The sequence below is a fragment of the Sander lucioperca genome, chromosome 22 (assembly GCF_008315115.2).
Source record: "Sander lucioperca isolate FBNREF2018 chromosome 22, SLUC_FBN_1.2, whole genome shotgun sequence".
In the NCBI taxonomy this organism is placed as follows: domain Eukaryota; kingdom Metazoa; phylum Chordata; class Actinopteri; order Perciformes; family Percidae; genus Sander; species Sander lucioperca.
In genome coordinates, this window is record NC_050194.1 from 13,858,352 (window position 1) to 13,877,636 (window position 19,285).

A 19,285-nucleotide genomic window follows, 5' to 3' on the forward strand; every position below is an offset into this window, starting at 1 on the left:
TGAGTTTGTAATCATCACTTTATTGCAGCTTATCACGTAAACAATATATAAGACCAAAAGTGTTGTGACTGAGTGGACATGCCCATTTTATGTCACGAGACCTCCTAACAGCCTGCTGATTGCATTAAGCCTATAGAGAGCGCTGGCAGCTGGAGGCATGTGGTTTTTCTGCCCATATGAAGTCAATTTGCAACCCTACACCACACTGTACAGAGCCCAGCCAAAGCAGGGAGGCTGCATGAGACACCAGCAACAAAGACTAGAGTAAAAGTAATGAGCTGGAAAGTCCATCATATGAAAATGACACAAAAACACAACAGCTGAGAATATCCAAGTTTAACAAAAAATCACTTTTAATACATACTTTATTTCTGAGAATAAAATCTTAAATACTTGAATACTTTTCCGACAGGGACACTTCCCTTCATTTTAATCAAATCTCCTTCCTTATACAGAGGCTATGTTTATGTAGATTTTTTGACAAGTTTTATTGTTTTTTTTTCCTACGTTTTCCCTGTGTTTTCAACTCTCTCTTCTATTGGTTGGCTCCCCTCTTTGGTTCTGAACTTCATCTCTCTCTTCTCCGCCTCTTTCTCTCCAACCCTTACGATCCTCTTCTTCTACATCTTTATTTAGCTTCTGTACCTGGTAAAGAGAAATGGATACATCAGACAAGGGAAAGGATTTTTGGACAACAATGAAAATTGAGATGACAACACTTTTGACATATTAAATGGAAACAACACTTAAACTATCTTGGCAGACAAACATATGATCATTACTAAGTTAAACTGTTAGAAAGCACCCCCAAAATTGAACTAACCTTACTAAGAAAGCATGATGGAATGTATAAAATAACTTTCAACTTCAGAATTATTGTTTGTTTAACATCAAATCTAATGAAAGCAGCAAGACAACTAAGTTGGTGGAGCATAAGTCATTTTGCACGAACAGCATGACAATCCCATTTAATAATATTGTATAAAAAGTCTGGTAACACTTTATCACAACACCCCCTTCCCCATTTATAAGCAGTATGTAAACATATAATAAACGGTTTAAACACATTATAGTGTAGTTTTAAGCAGATATAAGAGCATTTTTAGTGTTTATTAACAAACACTAGAAAGACATATTTTATATAATTACAACTGTGTATTATTATGTTGTCATTCATTATCTGCCTATATACTTATATTATTTTGGTTGTTTTTCTTTCTGCGATGTATTGAATGTTGTTTTGTTTGGTGGTTGTTTTTAATGTAATTATGCACGGCAATGTATAGCTGCACAAGTTTTGGGTGGACTCCAGGAAGAATAGCTGTGGCTATGGCCCCAGCTAATGGGGAGCCCAATAAATCAAATCAAATCAAATATACCAGCATCCTGCTAAGAGTTAAATCTGTTGATAATCAATAAACATTTTAAAAGAACTGACATCTGCTTACAACTATTGTGTTATAAACAATTGTTTTCTATGTTTATATTCTGCTTATAAATCTTAATTAGGAGGGTTAAGATAAAGTGTTGTCGAAGGCTTTTTTGTGGGACGCCAACAATATCATGCCCTTTATTTTTATTTATTTTTTACAAAATTGGTACTATAACAGGCATCGGTCACACTCTTACCAACAGACAGAAACAACCCAAAAAACACGCTGTACTGCTGACACCGACAGAAGAAACTCAGAGGTGATTAAACTGGCCATCTCATGAGCCGGTATAAACACAGAGCTCACAGGAGGACATCAGATACAGAAAGCAGCGTGATGACTCATTCATTAGTCATTGTGTCACCTTGTCAATTTGTGACAGATATTCATTTTTCATTTACGGCATTAAGTAGTAGGGAGAAGACAGAGTTCCACATCAACAGGAGTGTGATATTATATGAAGTCGACACCACTGAGGACTGATTTGCATAAGAGCAGCAACATACGCAACAAAACAAAACATACACCAACGTGTGCCCAAACAACAGATACACAGTGAAAACAAGAGCAGTTTGAGTTGTGGAATACCTGGCTTGAGTTACAGGCTAATGGTGGTGGGTTGACTGAATTTAGTCTGGAAATCAACAAGGGTTAAGTGAGTTAATGATGAGGGAGTGATAGGATAAGGCAGATGAAATCAGACGATATTGAATTTATGATTAATTCGTTGACAGATGAAGAGATTAAATGTAAACAGTACAGGATTAAGAATAATTACACTTAGTTAAAATAGTAATGAATAACAAAAAAATATGACAGTGTTAATAAATGAAGATATATTCAAGCTTCTTATAAGAGATCAGAACTGTTATTTTAGGAAATGGGATATATATATATATATATATATGTTTTTTACATGTTAGAGTGAATGTGCAAAAGTGTGAGGCTACTTACACTCAATGTAGTTGCGGGCCACAAACTTCAGCACCTCATCAATGAGGATGACGGGGAAGGAAAGCTTCAGGACCACCATCCACTGATCTATGTTCAGATGGGTCAACTTGAAGACCATCTGGGGGTCAAAAGAGTGGGAGTTAGAAGTGCTGGGAAATTACAGTGGAGAGAACTGCAACAAAAACTACATGTCACAGAGGATAATATTTCAATATAATTCCTAAAACTGGGAGATTTACACATGTAACTCTTAAATCAATCTGTAGGGAGCACTGGTAGCTGACTTACGGGCAGAGGGTCAACATAGATGATCATGAAGTGCAGGGACATGGAGAGGGCCATGGCAGAGAGCAGCCAGAAGTTGCTCCATGGGGGCATGCGGATCAGAGACTGGTTCTCAGACAAGCTTGAAAAAGAAAAAAAAGAATTATGGGAATAAATATCTGTGTTACCTGAAGAAACCACTGGAGTCATCATCGAATGTATCATCATCACACATGAAGTATTACCTGTTGAGAGCGTTGCACATCTCAATGGTGACCAGCACAGACAGGGCCATGGTCATGGGAGTGCAAGCCTCAAAGATCTCACAGTCGATGCCGGCGAAGTCCTCATTTTCATCGTGGCACTGCATGAAGTGGGACTGTACAGCGGAGAGGCTAGGTTATTAAGTGTCTGCATGTGAGTGTGTGTGAAAGATAACATGGAAGGGACTCAATTACTTACCAGCTGGTAGTAGGAGACACCGGGGCCAGCTACATCATAGAGGAACCAATAGACAGCACCACCAACAGTGGCACAACCGACGTATCCTGTTAGTAAAAGATAACAGTGTTAGTGTGGGCAATGGTTTTTCCCGCATTTAAACAATATCCAAATATCCAATAGTGTCCAAAGTCCTACTTACCACCAATAGCCATGTATCTGAAGAACAGCCAGCCAGAGATCAGGGGCTCCTTGGCGGAACGTGGGGGCCTGCCCATGATGTCCAGGTCAGGGGGGTTGAAGCCCAGAGCAGTTGCGGGCAGACCGTCAGTAACCAGGTTGACCCACAGCAGCTGGACGGGGATCAGGGCCTCGGGCAGACCCAGAGCGGCAGTCAGGAAGATACTAAGAGAGTGAAAAAGTAAATAATAGAACAAACGGAAGGCCGAGGTTTGCCAAAGACAGAGAGAACGATGGCTGAAATGTGGCATTTAGGTGTGGGTCGGCGTGCATGTTACGTAAGTAACTCACCAGACGACCTCACCAACGTTGGAGGAGATGAGGTAGCGGATGAACTGCTTCATGTTGTTGTAGATAGCTCTACCCTCCTCAACAGCAGCCACAATAGAAGCAAAGTTGTCGTCAGCCAGGACCATCTCAGAGGCAGACTTGGCAACGGCAGTGCCAGAGCCCATGGCGATGCCGATCTCGGCCTTCTTCAGGGCGGGGGCATCGTTCACACCATCACCGGTCTGGGGTGGGAGGAGAGGAAGAATAAGTTAACCTACTCTCAATCTACACACATGTACAGACAAATTAACAGACTTACTGTAAAAACGTGTATGCTGCTGAGCTCTTACCATAGCAGTAATGTCATCATGACCCTGCAGGAACTCCACAATCTTGGACTTATGGGATGGCTCCACACGGGCGAAGCAGCAAGCCCTGGTTACAGCCACAGCTTGTTCATCAAGGGGCAGATCGTCAAACTCACGTCCGGTGTAGGCCTTATCATCAACATTCTCATCCTCTGTGAAGATGCCAATGCGACGGCAGATAGCAATAGCGGTTCCCTTGTTGTCACCTGAAATATGGAGGAGAAGAGTAGATTTTTGATATCGTAATAGTAAGTGTTGTCTTTCCCTGGTTTTAAAGGCTGTATTACAGTTAATTTATGTAATTTTCTGAATTTACCAGACAGTTGAAGCTGTTTTATTATTTACCTTTACCCACTTGGTCATTATATCCATATTTCTGATGACTATTTATCTAAAATCGGATTGTGAAAATATTATGTGAGAGCACAAATTGTCAACCTTACAATATCGTCGCAATATCGACATCGAAGTATTTAGTCAAGAATACCGTGATATTTGATTTTCTCTATATCGCCTAGCCCCAGGGGAGAGTCAGTGAAATGAGGTGTTAAACACTGTGGAGTGGATATACTATCTATATATATATAGATAGTATATCCACTCCAAGAAAACTAAAGGAGCAGACACAGTTGTTTTAAATTCTGTAAACTGTAGATACAAATGGTTACAGTGGATGTTTTGACAAATACCCTACCCAAAATAAGAACTTTATGTAACATTTTATTACACTATAGGGCTACACTTTTGGTAACATTTCGATAATAGACTTTCCCTGTAACAGCTAACTCAAAATAGCATTTACTCCAAAAATACATAGTAAATACATAAGTTATATGATCATGTTTTACAAGACACACACATCACAGCACATTCGGTACTGATAATTCATCCCACCCATAATACTAACCAGTGATCATAATGACACGGATTCCAGCAGCTCTGCACAGCTCAATGGAGCCACAGACCTCCTTACGAGGGGGATCCAGCATACCCACGCAGCCAACAAAGGTCAGGTCAGTCTGAGGAGAGAAGTGGGAATGGAGTCATTCGATCTACGTTTTCACGTCGTCACAGTTGCATCCACACATCTCAATATCAAAGTGTTTAATTCTCACCTCGTAATCGACAAACTTGGTTGAGTCCTCGAGTTTCATCTCCTCCATCTTCAGTGGGCTGTCACGGGTGGCCAGGGCCAGGCAACGCAGGGTGTCGCGGCCGCAACCCCATTCCTTGATAACAGCCATGATCTTATCTTTGATGGCGTTGGTCAGGGGCACGCGGGTGGTGCCAACACGCACATATGCGCACCTGTCAATCACACCCTCAGGAGCACCCTGTGGAGATAACATGGTGATTATTTTGTGTTATGTTGAATGCTGCATCTTTAAAGTGCAGATGTCTGACCAAAGGCTGAGAGAAGGAAGAAAGAAGCAACCTGCCTTCACAAACATCTTGGCACCACCATCACCCTTAGTGGGAGTGCAGTACACAGACATAGACTTCCTGTCACGGGAGAACTCCAGGGTGACGTTCTTCCTCATGAGCTGCTTGATCACCTGTTGGATACAAGGGTTTTTTAATTAGATAAGCAGTCACCTCGCCACAGGTTGGCTTTGATTACAAACTGTAATTCTTTGGAACAAGGACTGATCCAATTTACTAATCGTTTTCAGTGGTTTGCAATTAGCTGTATCAACAATGTGTATTATCCTCAACATGTAGCAAACGGCTGGAGGAAACTTACTGAGCAGCAGGCGTTGGCTCTCTCAATCCTGGACAGGCTCTTCACGTTGCTGTTGAACACGTTCATCTTCTCAACCAGGCAGGACAGGGCGGTCTCAGTAGCCTCACCAACCTTCTCATAGATCTTCTTGGCCTGGATAAAGGGAGAGGGATGCAAAGAATTGGTTGAACTGTGGAAGGTAATGAGGTTTCAGCATAGCAAATACACTGCATGACTTTAGGACTTTACCTCATTGTAGTCCAGAGAGGAGTCGTTGCACAGGGCGCAGATGGTAGCCAGCTCAACAAGGCCGTCGTATGTGCTGCAGTTGGTCTTGGAACCTCCCTGGGAACTAAAAGACAAAGACAGGATTAGAAATACATAAGAGATGGTTTATGTGCACTTTACTGTATGCCTGATACTGGATTTGAATGATGAAAACCAACTTACACCTCGCCCTCGGGGGTGTACTTGGAGCCAGAGATATCAAAAGCATCAAGGGAAACATTGTCGCCTTCAGCACTCTTAATGATGAACATCTGTGGCGGAGGAAACAAGAAGAAAGAAAGTTTTAATTGTGTGGGCCAGTTTTGTAGACAAACTGTCCACGATACAATTTCCATTTTGAGAGTGTAAAAAAATGTTTCACCCACCTTGGTCACACACATTTGGTTGGTGGTGAGGGTACCAGTCTTGTCAGAGCAGATGACGGAGGTGCAGCCCAGGGTCTCCACAGAGGGCAGACTTCTGACAATGGCGTTCTTCTTGGCCATACGGCGGGTACCAAGAGCTAGGCAGGTGGTGATGACAGCGGGCAGACCTGAGAGACATTAGTGGAAACTGTGAGTACGATAAACAAGCGGTGGAGGAACACAAAACTTAACTCCAACTGCCACTTGGTGGTAGTCTGGTTTTAATAACGTGCTTCTCCTACCCTCAGGGATGGCAGCCACAGCCAGAGCAACAGCGATCTTGAAGTAGTAGACAGCACCACGGATCCATGAGCCTCCGTGGACGGGGTCATTGAAGTGGCCAATGTTGATGGCCCAGACAGCAACACAGATCAGGGAGATAACCTTGGACAGCTGCTCGCCGAACTCGTCCAGCTTGGCCTGCAGAGGAGTCTTCTCCTGCTCTGTGGCAGCCATCTGGTCACGGATCTTACCAATCTCAGTGGAGACTCCGGTGGCCACAGCAACACCGATGGCCTTGCCAGCAGCGATGTTAGTGCCCTACAGAGGAGAGAAGCAGAGAAAGGTAAAAAAAAAAAAGCAGGTAATGGTAAGGAAATGAAATAAGGAGTAACAGGAAAAGCTTGAAACCCAGTGAAGATAAAATATTGTTTGTAAGGCACTTACAGAGAAAAGCATGTTCTTCTTGTCCTGGTTGACAGCTCTTGGGTCTGGGACAGGGTCAGTGTGCTTGATCACACTGACGGACTCACCTGAGAGAGAAAACAGAACATTTACTCAAAACTGCCAATGGCATTAGGACAGAAAAAACATGTCATTGCAGATTTAAGGTTTCTTGAAAGCTTACCAGTAAGGATGGACTGGTCAACACGCAGGGTGGTGGACTTGATGTTAACAAGCCTGATGTCAGCGGGGACTTTGTCACCAACTGTTGGAAATAATTAAAATAATTTTTTATTTCTACTATTTCTACTAAATTGTCATAGAATGTATCAATACTTGTCTTATTTACATTAAACATAACATAAATGCAAGTTATGTGACTGTATATACTTGTAAATTATATTTGCAATAACATTCAAGTGACTGTAATAGTTGTAAGTAGCACAATTTATGTCATCCATAATGACATCCCTAACTGAAAAATAATTAAACAAATATCCAAAGTTTCGGTAGAAGTTATTGTAAATTTAGAGCCAAATGCTTAGAGTAACTTTCTATACTTAGTCCACAGATTTCGAAATGAGACAGATTCAAAACTGACACGTGCATGGCCTAATGAGAATGAACCACATGTGTGTGTGTGTGTGTGTGTGTGTGTGTGTGTGTGTGTGTGTGTGTGGGGGGGGGGTTAGGCACAGCCAGCTAGAGAAGCAACAGGTGTACACTGACAAATAAACAGAAGTGGGCAATGGCAGCGAGGGGAGAAGAGGTGTGGCAGGTGCTAGGGAGGGTATTTATAATTGTGATTTTGCTTTCCTCCGGTCAGCATGTTTCACAGCAGTGCTACTCACATTTCCTTAAAAAGACACAAGGCTTTGCCATCAGCCTTTTCCAGACACATATACCCTGAATTTGTGTCTGTCATCCTTTCCCTTAACAGAAATGAAAGCAACTCACTGGATTTTTGTTCTATTTTTTCTCAGTGAAGACTTTTTGACAAAACAGACTGTGACAGGGGATATTATTCCCCTGACATGAACGTTTACAGATCAGGCTGACAGATTGGCTTCCGACTTTAAAAATGATGAACGATCTTGACATTTCTTACCAGACACCTCCACAATGTCTCCGGGGACAATTTCCCTGGCCTTGATCATCTGCACACTCTTTCTGTCAGAACGGTAAACCTTGCCCATCTCAGGCTCATACTCCTTGAGAGCCTCAATGGCATCTTCAGCATTACGCTCCTGTGGCACACACAGAAAAAGTCAAATAAGTAAAGGGGGGTCAGCTAAAATAAAAACTGAAATACACATTCACAATTTTGATTTAAATGTAATCCATACTCCTGTTGTCCTTGGTCTGGATCTGGCAATGTCCTCTAGTAGGCTTTGAGTCAAAGCAATTACACACTGATACACAACCTACTGATGACACATGAGTAGGACAAATCTATGATCTGATCTTTGCCATTCCATTTTAAATTATCATGTATTGTAGGTTTTCTTGTATTTTTTTTATCTCCAAATAAATACCAATTATTGTGTGGGTGCATAGATCTATGTTTACATACATAATCTAACAGAGGGAGTCTGAAGCAAGAAAGTACACGCTGGGTTCAGAGATTATATTTAAAATGATAAAATCTTCTAATAGCAGGTTGCCAAAGTCAGTTCTGTTTTCAATGACAAAAACAGGAAAAAAGCAGCTGATTTTGACATTTGGCATGGATGTGATGACAACAATATTCCGTAGCGACTGATGCCTGACAGCAGTGTCAATTACTTAATAGCATGCAGAAGAGCATGACTTGCATAATGTGAATCATCCATCTCCTATCTGGTGATTATATCATATGTATCTTCTTAATTTGAAGTTAGAGTGAATAATATTGTTTATTTAGGATTTGCACTAGGTTGTAACACCAACTATTCAAGTTGAGCAACCACGTCTGAGTAGAAAACATGGCAGTAACTGGAGCCTGTGTACTTTCTGCCATCATTGCAATTCATATGTCTTATTGCTCAACGCGCTGGGCCTCGTCACTGACCTGCCAAACTCCAACAATGGCGTTAGCGATGAGGATAAGAAGGATGACGAAGGGTTCCACAAAGGCAGTGACGGTCTCTTCACCTTCCTCAAACCAGGCCAGTACCTGAGGTCAGAGTGGTAAGCAAATCAGTGTTGGTGTCTGAGCACAGAAGTGGAGACAACAGTGACAGTGGGCCATACTGCTCCTGAGAAACAGCATGCAAGTGTGTCAGCATCTTTGTTTTTTAATGTACTTTAAATGGAAATGAATAGATTCCTCTGAGCTTTATAAACTTCTATGTATATATTGTGTAAAGTCTTATAAATATAAGAGGGTATATTTTCAATGATTGTGAAGGCTTTAAATGGGCATTTATAGTTTTGTATGCATTTAGCATGTTTCACATAGCATATATAAGGTGCTTTCCGACCGGATAGTACTTGTACTTTTTAGAGGAAAAGTACACTTCCAAGCAGTTCTAAGAACTACTCACCCCCAAAATCTTTTTTTCCGTTTGCATTCCCACTGGCCAAGTGGCCATAGGGGCTGGTAGATCTTAGCGCCACATACAACAACAACAAATGATGCTAATACTTGTGCACTTTTCCTATATTAAATGCACGTCCATTCTCGTAGTAATTCACGTAATGTTTTGCTCAACACAGACGGGGCTTTATTAAACTCGGAACAGACCCCGCCTCTGCCTGCAGCGCTGTGGACGTGTGTGTGTGTGTGTGTGACTGTGTGTGTGTGTGTGTGTGTGTGTGTGTGTGACTGTGTGTGTGTGTGTGTGTGTGTGTGTGTGTGTGTGTGTGTGTGTGTGTGTGTGTGTGAGACGGCCGGCTAGCCGCAGGACACGCTTGTGGAGTTTAACTCTGAAAAGACAGTTAACCACAGGTTCCCGTTAATCTTATGATGGACATGTGTTGTGATATTTAAACAAACAGTCAACGGCGAAATAAAAGCCTCTTATTTACGAGATTTACGGTCTGAGAGACCTCCAGCTTACCGCGAGGTGTCTGAGCAAGACTGGCCGAGCGACGAGCTAGAAGCCGGGGAAGGCGCTTGCTGGCTGTCGCCTCACTTGATGGAGCTTCTGAACTCCGAAAACTTTGAGGCAAATTGTCAATTTGGCATCAATTTTCGCAAGACTGCCTATATTCAAAATCTAAACAGTTAATTTCTCGCCTAAAACGTTGTCAGAAGTGAATTTAATGATGAATAAGATGGTGAAAATTGTTAAAAATGTCCCGTTGTTGGTTGTTGCAAGTTCCAAGTTGGCAGTGGGCGTGATTTATAAGTTCGACCAATCAAGTACACCTAGGAAAAGGGAAAAGGGAAAAGACCCTGCTCTGAAGTAGGAGCTAAAAAAGTACGCTACTGAGGCCAGAGGAACTTAAAAATCCCCAAATTTTTCCTGTCAGAACACGACGAAAAAAGTGTTCTAGGAACATTTAGTTCTAAGAACTGGAAAAATCCCTCCGGTCGGAAAGCCCCTATAGTATACAATTACATGCAACAATGTGAAAAAGCTTAATTATACAGGCCATTTTCAATACCTTTTCTTTATTTACTTTGAAATTGTGTAATCAATTCCTTTCCTTTCCAGTGTATCCAATGCCTGTTATTTTGATAATACATTTCTGTGTCATATTATGATTACATAATTGTTATTAATTTGATCTCAATGTCCCATAACTCCTTGGTCCTTTTGACTTCAACCCTCTCTCTGTGGAGGCCCTTCGTTCCTTCCTTCAGGCCTGACCTTTCCCGAAGGATTCAGTTTCTCTCCTCAGCTTGGGGCTTTCTTAAAATAAACCCACAACCCTCAGCCCCCCTATACTTCCCTGACCCCCATCTCTCACTGGCTCCTCAATATTCGCCTTCTAAGGCCATCCTGACAGCTGGCCGAAGGGGTGAAAGCCCTTGCAATCTGTCTCCCTCCTCTCAAGTTGTCATCCTCAAAAATACATGGAGGGGTGGAGGGGGATAATAAGTTATCTGGACAAAATGACCAGACAGAAATGATCAAGTGCAGCATGCTTGTTTACTGGAAGAGTTTGTGTGATGGGGTTATAAAGTTAAATGCATTATAATGACCTGTTATCAAGAATGTAAAAGGGGCCCAGAGATTATTATGCCAAAAATGTAAATGTGAGAAAACACATTCTGAAGAGTGTAGAGTGTTTTCTTGTTAATGAGAATTGTAAAAGTGTGCACCTGTTCTTTCATAGATAAAAGTCAAGTAAAGTGTCTGATCCCACATGGTGTCAGTGTCTCGTGGAATTTGTTGCTACTATTATGTTTACTACAAATCACACTGCTGTTACTTGAGTTTGAAATGAACGTGATAGGAATAACCAGAGTTTAGAATTACTGACATGATTACAAAAAACACTTGTTTACTTACAAAAGAGATGCAGGCAGCCAGCAGCAGGATCCTGACAAGCAAGTCCTCAAACTGCTCACGGATCAGCTCCCAGATGCTCTTTCCTGAGTGAGACAAAAAAAATGAATACAAATAAATGGATAATTATGACAACATATAAATGTAATTACTGAAATATGCAAGGGAAAGTGCATTTCGGTGCAAAGTGAAGTATTTACAGTATATGAAGTATGGATTTAGAAGAAGAAAGAAGGTATACTTTATTCATCCCTCTTGGGGAAATTTAGTTTTCAGATCTCTGTTGCTAAAGATGATGGTCAAAATGTATTATACATTGCCAGTACAATGTCATTAGCAGGTGGGAATCCCAAAATGCTGCCTGCATGTATTATGGGGAAGTTCAGATTTACATGTTTTGTAAACGTGGCTGGACAATCACTTACCCTCCTCAGCGGGCAGCTCTGGAGTTGGACACAAAGGTGGGAGGAGGAAGGAGGAAAAAAGATTGTGTAGAGACAGAAAAAAAATGCGTTGGTTAAAATGATGAATATTCAGAAAAGAAACATGGTGTTCAGCAAGACACATTTTTAACAAAACTTTGGGAGAAAAGTTATACTTCGAGATCTTTGGTTTCTCCCTAACACCCTAACATTCACCCTTTCAAAAATCCCTCTTTCTTTATACCTAATGACTTTGAGCACTGTATGGATGCCTGCAATTACAAAGCCATTGTACTGTATTTGATATTGAATCATCTTTGACATCTAACCTAGGCCGAAGAAAACCTCACTGCAATGGCTGTTCACCACATCAATTCCTCAATTTGTAAACCAAATAAAACATTTTGTTTAGTGACAGCTCACTAAATTGTTCAAAGGGAACAGAAACATCAATGGGAAAACAAGAATGCTTTTGAATATAACTCTATATTACAGTGTCTTTACTGTCTATTTTGCCATTCCATTGGTTATTGATTAGCATCATATCATTCAGCCGTGAGCCATCTAAGGACCTCCCCTTTCTACCCGGCCTAAAATTATCCATCTCTCCTGTTAACGCCAGCCCCATATATCACCCAGGAAGCTTCTTGAGCCATCACCTGTCTCTCTCGCTCTCCAGCCATCTTCTTTGGCTATCTTTAAATAGCTCTTCAAAGCCCTCAAAGTCTCTGCTTCTCAATGTCTCTGCATTTATACCAGCTGTTGCAACTCCTCTCTAAAAAAGCATCATATGCAAAATCTCAACCCAGCCCTACTCAACAAGTATCTCTTAACTCCACTGGTGTTGACTCAGGAAAACGCCTCCAGAAACTTTGTAGAATATTTTGAATGCAAACACTCAGATCTTTCTGTGAAGTGACAAGTTTCTCAATGTGGCCTAGTTGTCAAACAGTGACTTTGTGAATCTTTCTTCTTTCAGTAGGCCTCCCACCCCATCCCTGATGCCCACACTCTCACCGTTGTAGCCGTACTTCTCCAGGTTCTTCTTGAACTGGTCAGGGGTGAGACCGCTGTTTTCATTCACCCCGAAGTAAGCCAGGCATTCAGCCGGCAACTTCATGTGTGAGTTCTCCATCCTTTCTGGATAGACAAGTGATTGCCCGTCTAACCGTGCCTCTCCGCGCTCTTTTACTTCTTAGTTGTTCACTGCAGCTTTTACCCTTGTTCCACCACCGTCACCTAGAAGTGTGGCACCCTTCAATTCAGGAGTACTGGACTGACAGAAAGAGCAAATAACCGCATACATGTTCAGGGTTTTATACCACCAAAGGGCTCAGGATTGGTGGACACCCCGCCGACACACGCCCCCAAATTCCAGCATGGGAGGGCATGATGGGGGAGCGTGGGTGGGGCTCGAGGTGGAGCAATGGGGAGGTGAGATGGTGGACTTGGACAGGAACTGAGGACAAGGCTTGGATTTGGAAAGGAGGTAATGCAGGAGAGTGGTGGTGAAGGGGCTAGAGTGGGGGTGGGGGTGAGGGGGGCTCACACCATGGATGAAAATGAGATCTGTTTTTGGAACATGCATGGTCAGTGGAATAAGACGAAGGCAGAAGGTGAGAGAGTGAGACAAGAGATCATCCAGAGGGGAGAAGGGTGGGGGGTGCATTGAGTGACTGCTCAACTGGTATATGCTGAGGAAGGTGGCTGAGCCAGAGAAAGAAAAGTGAACTAGTGAGAGACTGAAGAAGGGAGATGGTAGAGGAATAACTTTTTACATGGAAAATGTGAGTTAGACATGTAGGCACATTGACACATGGAAGTTCAAAGATCAAACCAGAAACAAGAACGTCATGCAACAGAACTGCATCACCTACTGTCATTAACATGAACATTTACCAAAAGTTCTGCAGAGCAACTCAAAATAACAAAGACACCAGACCTGATAACAAACCTAGTTAAGTAAGACATAGAAATGATCAAGCAAAGTGAGTGTGTAGTAGAGGATGATTGCTGTGGGACAGGAATGCCAAGAGGACAGCCAGCGTGTCACACTATCGCTGTGCAGAGGAAAAGCCCCAGCCGCAGATACAGGAGGATCAAGTTTTATTTCTCTTTTTTTATGAGAAAGGGAAGGTAGCGGGAAGATATGGAGCGGCTTAGGTAGATGCACGTCAGATGATCCGGCCACAAATTACTATTCAGTGCAGCACAATGGCCTCTTGTGGTGGATTCACAGCATTGAAGAATAAGAATACACATCATTTAAAGAAAGAAAATGACATTTACATTATGTTCTTAGGTTTTTTTCAGTTTTTTTTTAATAGAAGTTCTCTATGGAATCTCAGGATTTTATCTCATTATTTGCTCTCTTTTGTTTGCCTTTCTGACAACAATACGTTAGTAACACCATGAAGTGAAAATTAAGTATAAAACATGTTAAGCACAAACTCTGTTGATTTACGATTTGTTTTAACAGCTGCTGGGTAATGCAGACAGGAATTCAAGTTGCTGTTGCTAATCAATATACTGGCATGCTTTCCTGTAAGAACAGCAGTGGTCACTAATCACCAACTTTTGACAGCGTTAGGGCAATTTTTGCGGCAATCTATTTATTCCTGCGTTGCGTTGTTGTGCAGTGTCACAGTGACAACCAGAATCAAAGACAATTTTGTTCTTAGTGTAAAATAGGCTTTACTCTAAAATAAAATGCACCTATTTTAGTTATTGCATGACAAGTTGCATTCTCCAGTTTATTTTTGGTCAAATTGTTCCAGAAAAATGTCAACAGCTGTCAGTGTCAGCCATCTGCATCAATAGTGTTGTACTGTATGTTGTTGGTTGATTTTACTGTCATATTACCTTTAAATGCCACTGTCACTTAAAGTATAGATGGCACAGTCATAAAATTCAACAAATCCGATCAATAAATTGTGCTTGAGGGAAACAGAAAACAGCTATTGAGATACAGTGTATATGTTCATCTACAGTGTGATGATCTATACAAGAGTCATACACAGAGCAGTATGTAATGACTTCAACAAATAACAATAAAACATGTTGGTAATGTGTCGTTTGAACTAATTAAAACGTAACTTTCCTGTGCAGAATAATAATAATAATAATAATAATAATGTGACCTCTCACAATGTCTTGTTTTTGCTCATTAAGCTTCAAGGGGTGATACACATATTTGTTTTATGGTGTATGAACCTTTTAGTTCCCAGACATGTTGCGAAAACATTTTATTCTTGTTCTGTTCTGCCAGTGTTCCTATCTCTGTTTCACCCAGCCGTTCTCCCGGCCTCAGCTGTTGTGCAGCCGTTCTGACCTCTGAGATTTGGGGGCTGTGATAGGGGTCGGCCTGTCAGTGTCTCCCTCAGGGCACAGCACTGACATTTAACTCAATATCCCAGAAGGATAAGGTTTCTACCCCTGTCCCCTCCATCTTCCGCCTCAGTCTATTGCTGAAGTGTCAGTAGCCTGTGTGTGCAGCCAGGAACTACTACAGCGTAAACCCCTGCAAGTTGGGACACCCATCACCTCCAACTCCCACCGTGGCGCTAACATGCCACACCCTCGTGCCTTGCTGAGGGATCACCATGTGCCGCCTTAAGCCCCTCAAGCCCTCCCTCTTTCACTTGTGAACTCTATACATGTTCCCAGTTCTGTACTAAGTGTTAAGTTCTGTGGCGGTGCAGCTGTACACACAGCTATCTTACGCAACTGTCTGTCTCTGCTGACTTGCACGGCACAAGCAAAGTGAGAGGGACATGGCGGCATTAAAGACGTGGGGCTGGGGAAAGACTGACATATTTCCTAAAGAAGGTTATTGTCATTAATAGCAAAAACTGTGGGTTGCACATTGTATGCTATCCAGCTGTCATACAAGCCACAAATGTCCATTTGTGAGGGAATAACAATGTGAAGGAAACCTCATTTACAACAGCTGGTAGTCATAAAACACATTTCATTCATCTAGTCTTACAAAAAACAACTTGAAGTAATTTGTCAGCCAGCAAAATATAATTTGTATGCTTAAGTAACATATTGAAGCATAAAATAACATAACATTTAGAAACACAAAATAACACTCTCTAACTCTACAGTCGCCAAGCAATACATTGAGATTGCAGCAGCATCATCTTAACTGCACTTAGTCTAGCGTTCATCCATAAACTGCACGATTGTTACGATCTTTAGCTTTTATGCACATGTAAAATAAAGTAGGGTACCAACAACTACCAACTAAAAGGTTCACTGACCAACCACATAAAATCAAATAATGTGTGGTATTGACAGTGAAGACATAATTAGTACTGGGCAATAAGGCAATGGATAAAGGAGCTATAGTGTCGGTGTTAGCTGGGTACTTGTTACAGCATTAGCTAATAGTAATAATAGAAGTGGCAGCTGAGTCTCTGAATCCAGAATTCCTTATGAGATATAAATAGAGCAGGTGACACTGTGCTGCTGAGCATGGCACCACGACAGCTTTGCAGTGTTTTTATTTCAGGATGCTGGACCTTTAGTTCAGGCTCGTAAGTATAACTTTCAACTATTGGGGGGAAAATAAGATAGGATGTTGGAAGGACACATTTGACTCCAAAGTGTCATCAGTATCCATGTGGTACATTGGGCCCAAGAGTTCTTATTGTTCACACCATTCCACACACTTAGGGCTGTACTATATAAGCCTCGGGGGAGCCGGCAGGAAAGTGAGCCTGTTGATCAATAGTGGCTTTCATTCTACTGATGGGTCATCATTTACTTGACCGGCTCTGCATTTTTAAAGGCTGTTGATGTAAAAATTCAGCTGTCTCGAGTCAGTCAATGTACATTTCAGAGGTAATAACAATATGGTTTTTGCTGTACAATGGGTACAAGAATCTACACACAATTTAGAGTTGGATCTACTATAGCATGAACTACAAAGTTGAGAAGTAACTAAGACTTACTCCATTACATGTACTTTTCTTTGTTGAAGTAGATTTAATGAAGCATACTTTTACTTTTTTTTTACTCAACATTTTGAGAAAAATCTGTACTTAGTTGCATTTGCATACACTTGTACATTACTTTTTTTTTTATCACAAATTGACTACAGATTTGAATTTGCATTCAATTCTTCACCTTTTTTTTAACTCATTTTAGTAGACACTTTAGTTCTCTCACTCAAGTAAATATTTTGATGAATAATTTTACATCTACTTGAGTAGATGTATTAATTTGAGTGCTTTTTCTTCCCCTCTGATTAAATAATCAAGTCCTCAACTCACAAGCACTGTAGACCACACTGTCACCCTTACAATACATATACTGGCACAGTAATCTATTCAGAGGATTATATTTCATAAGATGAAACATACTTTTATGTTAATACTGTTCACCATCCAAGTATGTTCCCAAAACAGCAGACAAGGTTTTTATTTATGTCTGCACATGAACAAAATCCTTCTGGAGTTTCATAATAACAGTCATAAATTAAACATCTTATTACTTCACGCCAGCATAGCTCTATGAACTAGTATGTACAGTATTTGGTATCATCTGAAAGATGAACTCTTGTTAATATACTACATCTTCAATGTCTTGGCTATTTTGATTACTCTTATCTAACCAAGACACTATTTAGAGGTTGATTGCTATGACTGGTGGGCATGTTGCAACCACAAAAATGGATTGCACCCCATAATCTATGACCCAGTTTGACTTTCACCCTTTTCTAAAAGCAATATGAAATGAATACAGTAAACCTACACACAGCAGAAACAAGGTCACATTTGAGCCCTCGAGACTCACTGACCAACACAACATTTGGAAACATAATCTTATAAAAATGCCACAATCCTATAAAAATGCTGCAGTAGAATATGAGACCACATTGCAAGTGACAAACTGTGATGACGAAGGCTTAGTTTAAAGGGATAGTATGGGTATTTTAAAGTGTGGTTATATGAGGTACTTATCCATTTTCAGTTTATTACCTACAGTAGATGGCGGTCGGCACGCCCCCAGTTTGGAGAAGCAGGCAGGAGTACCGACACAGAAGCTAAGCAATGTAACTTTACCGCTGTGGATAGAGGCAACAGCTAAATGTATTTTAGCAACTTTAAAAAAAAAGGCTCACCTAAAAGTAAAACCAATGTCAGTTTAGGTGTACACTATATTTACAATATGTTCACCACTTTACCTTGCCGTCAAACAGCCCCTTCCGATGGGGAACTGAAGCATATATTACTCTCTTCAAAGCCACCAGACTCATTTGACAAAAACAGTTATTTTATCTCGCAGGACACAGGAGTTTCTGATCTACTGCTGCCTCGATCAGTTTGTTTGTGTTTATTGTGCGACTGTTTTAAAGGGTTTGTTCTCATTCACCAAAGTCACACAATGTTAAATCCAAACCCAACCCCCCTCAGCTGTACCCCTCACCTCTCACCTCATTGGTCCTGTAAAAGGAAGACAAAATGATAGACGGAGTGTCTTGAAGAAGAGCATTGATGACAGGAAGACGAATGAATGAAGAAAGAGCCAGAGAAATGCCTAAGAAAGAAATGGGATCCTCTTTTGATAAATATAGAATGAGGAACGTAACAGAGATACATAGTTTTCTACACAGCGACTATGTAGCAACAGAAGGTGAAGATTACTTTTACTAAAAAAATATTTAGTTTTGATACACACTTAAAGGGGTGATAGAATGCAAAACCGATTTTACCTTGTCATAGTTGATAGTTTGGTGGGTAAATAGGACATACATAGAACCTCAAAATCCCATTGACACCTCTTTCCTCTGCAAATCTCACAATTTGAAACTGCCTCTGAAAACGGGCAAATCTCAACGAACCACTGAGTTGGCTCCTCCTTATTTGGCTCTAGTCTCTGTCTTTGTCACGGCCCAACATTTACATAGGCTACACCACTGATCTGAGATCGGGTAGTCTTCTGAATAGTTCTCGCAGATCTCAGAAATTGTATACACTGTTCGTCTGCTATTTTATCACTAAATTCACTTCTGAGACTTTTTTATGCGAGAAATCAACTATGAAGAGGTCAAATATGGGCTGTTTTACGAAAATTGATGGCTAATTGCAAATTTTGTCCGACTGTGTGTCGGAGTTCAGCGGCTGGTGCTGCCTGGGTTGTTGCCTCGCCGCCCGGCCTGTCCTCCTTCACAGAACCCGGCCTGCTGTGAGCTAGATGGGTATGGAGCCCACGGTGCTCCATACCCGCGCAAAGTCACCGTTTCTGGGTTACTGGACTACCAAACGCCGCTGCCCTGACAGCGCTCCAGGACCTGCAGCTTGCTGTTCTCCCTCCCCTCTTCCTGCTAAATGGCCGGTGTGTGTGAGTGAGAGCGCGGTCAGCGAGCT

The 19,285-nt window shown here is 41.4% G+C and overlaps 1 protein-coding gene across 2 annotated transcripts; it reads right to left on the reverse strand.

Annotated features, from left to right (window-relative positions):
- Nucleotides 1-13,214, reverse strand: atp2a1l (ATPase sarcoplasmic/endoplasmic reticulum Ca2+ transporting 1, like). Of its 2 annotated transcripts, XM_031314928.2 has the most exons (24): nucleotides 12,927-13,213; nucleotides 11,913-11,930; nucleotides 11,491-11,573; nucleotides 9,099-9,203; nucleotides 8,157-8,295; nucleotides 7,233-7,313; nucleotides 7,052-7,137; nucleotides 6,628-6,925; nucleotides 6,347-6,513; nucleotides 6,144-6,232; nucleotides 5,943-6,045; nucleotides 5,715-5,846; nucleotides 5,410-5,526; nucleotides 5,086-5,304; nucleotides 4,878-4,989; nucleotides 3,953-4,176; nucleotides 3,624-3,844; nucleotides 3,295-3,497; nucleotides 3,114-3,199; nucleotides 2,897-3,030; nucleotides 2,676-2,793; nucleotides 2,388-2,505; nucleotides 2,022-2,067; nucleotides 1-645 (listed from the first exon to the last, which is right to left on the reverse strand). In XM_031314928.2, exons 1-23 carry the CDS (start codon nucleotides 13,042-13,044, stop codon nucleotides 2,063-2,065), a joined length of 2,976 nt encoding a protein of 991 aa, XP_031170788.1. In that variant the 5' UTR covers nucleotides 13,045-13,213; the 3' UTR covers nucleotides 1-645; nucleotides 2,022-2,062. The 2 variants fall into 2 exon arrangements, with proteins under 2 accessions (XP_031170788.1, XP_031170787.1); XM_031314927.2 differs by lacking the exon at nucleotides 2,022-2,067 and having other exon boundaries at nucleotides 12,927-13,214.
- Nucleotides 13,215-19,285: the final 6,071 nt, after the last annotated feature.

Coding starts and splice junctions, on each gene's coding strand:
- atp2a1l (XM_031314927.2), bottom strand. CDS start 13,044: ATGGAGAACTCACACATGAAGTTGCCGGCTGAATGCCTGGCTTACTTC. Junction 7,138..7,232: donor TGACCAGTCCATCCTTACTG/GTAAGCTTTCAA, acceptor TTTCTCTCTCAG/GTGAGTCCGTCAGTGTGATC. Junction 3,845..3,952: donor ATGATGACATTACTGCTATG/GTAAGAGCTCAG, acceptor CTCCCACCCCAG/ACCGGTGATGGTGTGAACGA.